Raw genomic sequence first — 9597 nt, forward strand, 5'->3', positions numbered from 1 at the left:
TGTTAGTGATGGTGTTACATAGTCTGTCCACCAGAGGACGCTCTACAACGTCCCTGTTAGTGATGGTGTTACATAGACCGCGGAAAGCAGAAATTAGGAATTATTTTAACTAACAGTTAAGATCAGAGGAATGAAAGTGAACAGTTGTATTTACAAAGAGCGTTGGAAGCAATCCAATCCATATTTTGTGGTAATTTGGTTGTCTCTGTGTGTGTGTGTGTGTGTGTGTGTGTGTGTGTGTGTGTGTGTGTGTGTGTGTGTGTGTGTGTGTGTGTGTGTGTGCAGTGCCCTCCTCCATCATTAGAGGCTCCAGACCGATGGAGCTCCTTCAGTCTGCAGCCTGGTCTTCACCAACGAGCTCTCACATCAAAGACATTCCTCCACTCTTTTCCTTCTCCTTCTTCTTCTTCTCTACATTAAATATTGGACTGGCTTGGCTCTGTTATTTCAAAGAGAAGAAGGAATCAAAGCGCCTACCTGCACACTCGGGGTTGTCCTCGTTAAAATTCACTGCAAAGTCGTGGGAGACCTGGAGAGAGACAGGAAGTGTGTTTGATCTCTGCATCGGGGGAGACAATGAAATGAGATCCCTCGCTCTCTCGTCTCCACCTTCACCCCTCTCTTCTTCTTCTCTCCCGACATTTAATCGGCTGACTCCCTCATCGCTCCGCCCGATTAAAACAACAGTCTAAATTAAAAGTACATCCGTGGTACTGTCGGTACGCGGCCTGGCAGCTGGCACGAGCCACAAGTACTTTACATGTATATTATTATATTATTATATTGTTATGTTCTTCTCTCTCATATATACATATATATGTATATATGGATATATGTGTATATATATGTGTATATGTGTGTGTTTTTCTCTGATATCTACACCCAGACGGCTGCAGCAGCAAATACGTTAAACTGAGAAATGTTTTCGTTTTTGTAGAGTTGCATCTTCTCACTTTGAGCTGCTGCTTAAAACTTAGACACACACACACACACACGCACACAGACACACACACACGCACGCAGACACACACACACGCACGCAGTCACACACACACACGCAGACACACATACACGCACGCACACGCACGCAGACACACACACACACATATACATATGCACGCAGACAGACACACGCACGCAGACACACACACACACATGCGCACACACGCACACACACGCACGCACGCAGACACACACACACACGCACGCAGACACACACACACACACACAGGCACGCAGACACACACGCACACACGCAGACACATACACACACACATGCACGCACACGCACACACATATGCACGCAGACACACACACACATACAGACACACACAGGGGCACAGGGGGGCACACACACACGCACGCAGACACACATAAACATACACATACAGACACACACATGCACGCAGACAAACGCGCGTGCACACACAGACACATACAATCACACACACACGCAGACATGCTGCTTGAAACTTAGGCAAAAACGCACACGCACGCACACAATCGCAGGCATTTTTTGACACACAAATGGAATGCATCATCAGAGAAGCCCCCGCTGAGCGCTGCACGGCATCATGGGAAGGAGAGTGAAGAGCAGGGGAGAGGGGACGATTCAGGCAGCGGCGCCCCAGGGTGACGGGGGGGCGGCTGGTAATTACCGAGCCCGCCTCACCCTCCCCGGGCCCCCCGCCCTGCAGACAGAGAGCATGCTGGGAGACGGCGGGCTGAGCGGTGGAATTACCTTGTAGTCCGGAGGGATCTGAGCCCCGAAGCCGAACGCCGGGAACATTTTATCACTGAGAGAAGAAGAAAAAACACAGTCTGGAGAGTAAAAATGGAAAGTGAAGGCATGGGGGAGGAGGGCTGTGATTGGCTGCCAGCGGGAGTTAACGAGCTCATTCACAACGCAGCTACTTCAACACAAAGCACAGAGATGACGTCTGATTGGCTGTGGGAGTCTCTGAGCCGGGAGCTGATCATTTTCTGGAGAACAGAAACAATAGAAACACATTTCTCATGCATCCTCTCTGTTATTGTTCTGCTGTTAGCTGTGGTTGCCGAGCCTTTAACATCCTGTTGTCCTCATTAAAAAATATTAATATTATAAATATCTCTCTCTGAAATATGAGTTTCTTTTTAAACCAAATTCTTATAAAAATGGATTCCTTCCAACGCTCTTTGATTCCTCTGATCATAACTATTAGTCAAAATAATTCATTATTTCTGCTTTTTTAACTCTAAAATTAGAGATAATTCTCTATAAATGAAGATTAATGACCATGAATTCTATAAAGTCTGAAAAAAGGGACAGAATGTCAAATTTTTGTCCCTGATAAGGGGGGGGGGGTGGGGGGTACTGGTTATGTAATCTTGATTTATTCATAATTTATTATCAAAACATTAGTTTTAATAAACGAGTAATGCATGGTCTGTCAACAATATCAAGTGATTAATATGACAATTTAATTAATATAACAATAAACCCAAAAAATTCTGTTACTAGTACCGCCCCCCCGTACATTTGTGTGTAGGCTATAGTGTAATTTGCTCTGTCAGATTGGGGGGGGGGGGGGGGTAAAACTGGTCATGTATTTCAATTTATTCATAATTTACTATCATTATTATCATGTAATTATAATGTTCATAAATGAGTAATGCATGGTCTTTCAACAATTGTTGGGGAGTCATGTATCCTGATTTATTCATAATTTATTATGAACAGAAACCTGCTTTTTAAACTGAGTCAGGCCTGTTTATATTATTGTATTATTTATCTCATGTTATTATATATTATATTCCAATGTAATGTTAAGTGTCCTGTATAATAAATATAAATGAGTGAATGAGTTATTCTCATTATTCTCATGAAATTGGTGTTCATAAATGAGTAATGCATGGTCTGTCAACAATTTCAAGTAAATAAAATGACAATTTAATGAATATAAGAGTTCAGGAGGAGTCCTTTCACAGCGTGTGGAGCTGGTTTTCGTCCCGGCTCTCCAGAGACTAGGAGACAACCTTTTATAAAAGCCTGCGTGAGACACAAAGAGAAGCCTGAAGGGATTTTAAGTTTCTCTTCAAAGGAACGAACTCAACGAGACAAATCTGACAGCTTCTGAAAACCAAATGCAAGAAAGCGAGACAGAGAACAAGACAGAAGGAAAGGAAGAGGAGTGTGTGGGAGCATCATCCTGTAGGATTTCCTCTTCTTTTAAAGGTTTCGTTCCAGTTCTTCATCATCTGAATGAAACACTTTAACGATGTGAGTAGACGAATGCTGAACTAATCCACCAATCAGAGGTCCTCTCTCATTCCCTTTAATAGCCAATCAGAGGTCATCTCCCATTCCCTTTAACAGTCAATCAGAGGTTCCCCTTCGAGGGAACTCGAACTGCGTCGGTTACGACACTATGGGAACGCCTTTAGTGTCGTAACCGACGCAGTCTCTCGTTCCCCTATCTTGGGGATCAAGGGTTACATACGGTTACATACGTAACCCTTGATCCCCGAGATAGGGGAACAAGGGTTACATACGTAACCCTTGATCCCCGAGATAGGGGAACAAGGGTTACATACGTAACCCTTGATCCCCGAGATATCCCCGAGAACCCTTGATCCCCGAGATATCCCCGAGAACCCGAGACGTTATTGACCATGAATTCCCAAAAGTTGTGTAAAACTAGTCAGGGTGTGTTAGTGAGAACTAAAACAAAACTCAGAAAAAGGGACAGAACTGTCAATGTTTTGTCCGTTTTTGACCCGGGAGGACAACACAAGGGTTAGTACCGCCTCATGCGTGAGGCGAGCATGGCAGATCGCCATAGCAACTGCCGTGACCTGACGCGAAATACACACAGAACGTTGAAGGTGTGTTTGATTCTCGGCATGTTTAGTTTCTAAAGAAGCTAAAACACTGCGGACGAGCCCCCATTATGGGTTGCTAAATCTGAGATGATTCTCTTCGACCAATCAGCAGTCTGCAGATATTAGAGATGATTCTCTTTGACCAATCAGCAGTCTGAAGGGATTAGAGCTGATTCTCTTCGACCAATCAGCAGTCTGCAGGTGTTAACGTTACTTTTTGGCATAGCCTCAGCAGCTTGGAGCCTCGACTGAGGTAGAACTACAAAAAGTACCTGTTAGCAAGTACCGGGGAGTTTATCATTATGGAATACCTAAAAAGTAAAGTCAAGGAAGTAACATGTAGTGAAAAAACGCCATAACTGCCTTTTCTGTAACCCGCTGTCCTGTAGTTTTAGGATCTAAGGACTTATGAAGGAATGATTCAAGCAACAGGGACTCTGAGATCCCGGACGAGCCCCCATCCTGGGTTGCTAAATCTGAGAACCACATTTTGTTCTTACATTTTTTTTAAATTTTTTAACAGTAATACATTTAGTTTCTTAAGAAGCTGGAGGCAGAAAAACACAGCTGGAAAACTACTTGAACACGGCGGGTTTGTTCAGAACCCCCCCGTCCACCCATCTGTCGCTAGCAATGATGATGCCTTGAATAGTGACGATTCTCTCCAACCAATCAGCAGTCTGCAGGTTTTTGGTATCTCCTCAGCAGCTTGGAACACTGTAGATTGGTTTTGAGCATTAGAGGATCTAAGGACTTATGAAGGAACGATTCAAGCGACAGGGAAGATCCCGGACGAGCCCCCATTATGGGTTGCTAAATCTGAGAAACAAATTCCGTTCCTATATTTTTCAAACATGTTTAAATGTGAAAAAAACTCTGAATCTGAACGCTATAACCGGCTTACAGGAACTCAAAAAAACTAAAACCTTCAAATTCTGCCCTGATTGAGTCACCAAGTGCCTGGTCTGTAACCCGCTATAGATCTGTTCTGAGTGAGCTTCTCCTTTAATGAATGGACTCCTCTGAATGGCTGCCGGGCTGTGATGGGACCTACCTGTCGTAGTCCTGGCAGATCTCGCCCACGGCCACCAGAGCCTTCAGGTACTCGTTGGGCTGGTACGGGTGGATGTAGTGCAGCGAGCAGCTGTTCCGAGGATCTCCATTAGAGGCCGTGAAGTCGATGGCTACCTGGAGACGACCAATCAGAGAACAGCATCGGTACAGCCAGCTTTAACCCCTCACATGTCAACATGCTGTCCGGTTGCATTTCTGTCCCTTATTTTTGAGGGGGCGTGCTCAGAAAACCAAAAAAAATGCCAATTGTCCGACATGGTGAAAATTACAACGCTGATTGGGCTTGAGCGGGCTCCCAAAAACACGCCCTGGTTTGGGATGAAGTTCCTTTGATATAAACTAAATTTCTAAAATTTCGAACTGAAAAAATTTAAATTCCCAACCTCAAATGTTGTGGGCGGGGCTAAGTTTGGCTAGCATGCGGGCTACAATGTTGGCTTATTTTTATCCACAATCACACTCTTTTTCCAAACCAAATAGTCTTGTTAACCACGTCTTTAAAGCTGAGACTTTTCAACAGAAGTATTCCCTCAAAACATCAGTGAGAATAGGAACTCTAACGGGATAGGGACGTCACGAGAACCAATGCTACCGTCCGGTTTCTTAAAGTACAAAACACGGACGATGGTCAGTTTTTGTAAGTAATGTCTCTGGTCTAGAAGGTTTAGAAAAGATGTGTGGAAGTCAGGGATGTGTCTAGTTGTTGCACTATGACCATTAAAGACACTTTATTGTGTAGCTCTATGCTCTGTTGCACATGTTTTGTGTGTCTTGAAAATGACATTTTTCAAATATTTTAATAAAGAATTTCAAGTCTATCTGGAATCTTAAATCCTTTTTTATTACCGTGGGATCAAAATTGGCATCGAAAATTGTTATTTTACTGGTTTCGCCACCGACTACTGTACTTTGGTGTCCTGACCCCCCCAAACGGAAACACCTTATTTTAGGAGCTGTTTGCTCTGTGCTTTCTACAAAACACATTTATAAATACTAGTAAATAAAGACAAAATGACACTTTTGCTGTATTTTGGAGTATAGTTGATACATCTATTCAGATGTACCATCTATATTGATAGTACTTATGTCCCGCCTCTCGTCTTGGCCACTGGTCTCGGCCACTGGTCTTGCTAGATTCGGCTTTTGGGCTTTTGGTCTCGACCGGGTCCAGGTGTCTTTATTATGTTGATAATAGTATTGGAGGGAAAGTGAAACCCAAAATTATTGTCTTGATACTGTCACGCATAAGACCTTTATTCTGTCCTGGACTCGGTCTTGACTTGGACTCAAACCTCTATGGACTCGGTCTTTTCTTGGACTTGAATCTTTTTGGAATCGGTCTTGTCTTGGACTCAAACCTCTTTGGACTCGGTCTTGACTCTGACTCAAACCTATTTGGACTCGGTCTTGTCTTGGACTCAAACCTATTTGGACTCGGCCTTGACTTGGACTCGAATCTCTTTGGAATCGGTCTCGTCTTGGACTCAAACCTCTTTGGACTCGGTCTTGACTTGGACTCGAACCTCTTTGGACTCGGTCTTGACTCTGACTCAAACCTATTTGGACTGGGCCTTGACTTGGACTCAAACCTCTTTGGACTCGGTCTTGACTTGGACTCGAACCTCTTTGGACTCTGTCTTGACTCGGACTCAAACCTCTTTGGACTCGGTCTTGACTTGGACTCGAACCTCTTTGGACTCTGTCTTGACTCGGACTCGAACCTCTTTGGATCGGTCTTGACTTGGACTCAAACCTCTTTAGATTGGTCTTGACCTGGACTCAACTAGTCCTGGTCTTGGACTTGTCTGTGACTCGACTAGTCCTGGTCTTGACTACAGCTCTGCATCTATTTAATTGAGCTTTTCTATTGCTGTGTAAGTGTCTGTGCAGCAGGAGAGGATTTGTTTTGGAGAGAGTGAAAAAAAAATAAAGACAGCTGTGCAACTGAGTCAGGTTTTGTCTTCGGTGGTTTTTAATTGTCCTCTGCAGAGCAAAACAAAACGCAGAAAACACAGGAATGATGTGCAGAGTCTGGCCGAGATGAAGAGAAAACCTCATGGTCTTATGTTCTGTTTCCCCAGCAAGAGGATCTCTCAGCAGGACCGTTATACTCTCAACATGATGCAAGTCTGAGCCGTTTCTACGTCTTTTCTGCAGCTGTCCCCCATCCTCAGACTCTCTAGCGGTCGTTATCTTAGCTGCTAAAGACAACCTGGTGTCATTTGGTCACTTGCAGTGAGAAAATGTCCTCAACCATAGCTTTGGACATCTGTGTCCATCAGAATAGAGGACACCAGCCTTCAATGGGTAATGAGTTAAGAGACAGCTGTCCACTCTGCAGGAAGGACACATACACAACTGAATTGAATGAAGTCATTTAACCCTCATGTTGTCCTCATGTTGTCCCCATGCTGTCCTCAGGTTGTCCTCATGTTGTCCTCATGTTGTCCTCATGTTGTCCTCATGTTGCCCTCATGTTGTCTTCATGTTGCCCTCATGTTGTCCTCATGTTGCCCTCATGTTGTCCTCATGTTGTCCCCATGCTGTCCTCAGGTTGTCCTCATGTTGTCCTCATGTTGTCCTAATGTTGTCCTCATGTTGTCCTCAGGTTGTCCTCATGTTGTCCTCATGTTGCCCTCATGTTGCCCTCATGTTGTCCTCATGTTGTCTTCATGTTGTCCTCATGTTGTCCTCATGTTGTCCTCATGTTGTCTTCATGTTTCCCTCATGTTGTCCTCATGTTGTCTTCATGTTGCCCTCATGTTGTCCTCATGTTGTCCTCATGTTGCCCCCATCTTGTCCTCATTCTGCTTTTCTAACTCAAACATTAGGTATAATTTCCTATGAATGAGGTTTATTGAACATAAATTCCAAAAATAACTGTAAACCAAATTTAATAAAAAACGCAAAAAAAGTGTTAAAAAAAGGGACAAAAACATGAGAAAAACTTAAAAATATTGATACAAAAATGTCAACAAAAGTGTTGATTTTCAAATTTGACGAGAAGACCACACAAGGGTTAACACAAAAACATAGTAAGTGAATGAAATGAATAATAATACGTGCATATTATAGAAGGTATATATGAAATCATGTTTAAATGTATTTTTTCCCATTAGACTGTGCAAGAAGAAAGAAGTGAAATGAAGCTGCAGAGGGAGCTTCCTGCTGAGGAAAACCTCTCGACTGGAGCATGCTCGCTTGTTTACATGCTGTAATGTGAGTTTCGGGGCGTTGAGACGTCTGGGGATTAACTCAGAAATACTTTCCTTTCTTCTTCTCCTAACAGGCTGCAGGTTGGAGGACAATGTTTCACGCTGGTTAACATTGAAGCGTTTGGGGAGAAGAAGAAGAACACGGAGGCTGAGTTAACAGGAAGTCTCTCATCGTGTTGTCTCTGTGTGACGAGCTCAAACAACTGAAGTCTGCTTTCCTAAAACTGTGATTTGGGAGAAACCGTGCGTGGTACCTGAACGCCCGATAAACACCGAAGTCTTGTCTTTTAATCATGTTTCTACGTTAAAGTAGGGCGACACAGCATGAGCCCAAAAGAGGGGGCGTTATGAGCGGTGTTGTCCCCATGTTGTCCTCATGTTGCCCTCATGTTGTCCCCATGTTGTCCTCATGTTGCCCTCATGTTGTCCTCATGTTGTTCTCATGTTGTCCTCATGTTGCCCTCATGTTGTCCTCATGTTGTTCTCATGTTGTCTTCATGTTGTCTTCATGTTGTCCTCATGTTGCCCTCATGTTGTCTTCATGTTGTCTTCATGTTGTCCTCATGTTGCCCTCATGTTGTTCTCATGTTGTCCTCATGTTGCCCTCATGTTGTCCTCATGTTGTCCTCATGTTGTTCTCATGTTGTCTTCATGTTGTCTTCATGTTGTCCCCATGTTGTCTTCATGTTGTCCTCATGTTGTCCTCATGTTGCCCTCATGTTGTCCTCATGTTGTTCTCATGTTGTCCTCATTTTGCCCTCATGTTGCCCTTATGTTGTCCTCAAAATTAAGAAAATTGAGCCCCTACAGTAGGTTTAATGTAGACTCACGAAACTTGGTACAGATATGTACCATGGCAGGGCGGATATAAAACTCCATTGTAGCCCCCCCCTAAACCCAACAGGAAGTCCGCCATTTGGTATTGAATGTTTCAATCTGTTGAATTAGTGTGATTTTGGCCAATTCCACATGTCGTACTTTAACGAACTCATCCTAGAGCTTTCACCCGATCAACTTCAAACTTGGTGTGTGTCATCTTAAGACGTTAACGATGAAAAGTAAAAAATAGTCTAGTGTGAGATATCAATAAACTCAGCAGGCAGTTTCATTTTTATTGGTGATGGTTTTAAGTGTCTGAGTCGCAAGCAGCAGCGTACGACCCGGCTTGCAGCTTTAATTATTATTATTTTTATTATTATTATTATTATTATTAAGTGCACAAAAATCAGGATTTTTTTTGGGTTTAATGAAAAAGAGAGATTAGATTAGCTTGTAAGTCCCAAGTGAGGGTAAAGATCAAGAGTGATGCATTTAACAGATGATGTAATAAAACAGACGTTTAAAAAGCAAGAAAGGTCATTACAGAAGAGCGTGTTGGACCCAATGTAGAGCAGGTGCTAGATAAAGGTTAAAGGCATTTGTTCTAAGAGATTGCCTCTCTGAT

General features: G+C 43.3%; 1 protein-coding gene across 1 annotated transcript; it reads right to left on the reverse strand.

The window, feature by feature from the left end:
- Window positions 1-442: 442 nt before the first annotated feature.
- Window positions 443-5092, reverse strand: LOC117941538 (copine-4-like; the record flags this gene model as incomplete). The annotated part of the gene is made up of 3 exons (XM_034866543.1): window positions 443-529; window positions 1742-1796; window positions 4919-5092. Coding segments are annotated over 3 exons (316 nt in total), but the record flags the coding sequence as incomplete, so codon positions are not given.
- Window positions 5093-9597: the final 4505 nt, after the last annotated feature.

The sequence above is a fragment of the Etheostoma cragini genome, unplaced genomic scaffold (genome assembly GCF_013103735.1).
Source record: "Etheostoma cragini isolate CJK2018 unplaced genomic scaffold, CSU_Ecrag_1.0 ScbMSFa_915, whole genome shotgun sequence".
Taxonomy (NCBI): domain Eukaryota; kingdom Metazoa; phylum Chordata; class Actinopteri; order Perciformes; family Percidae; genus Etheostoma; species Etheostoma cragini.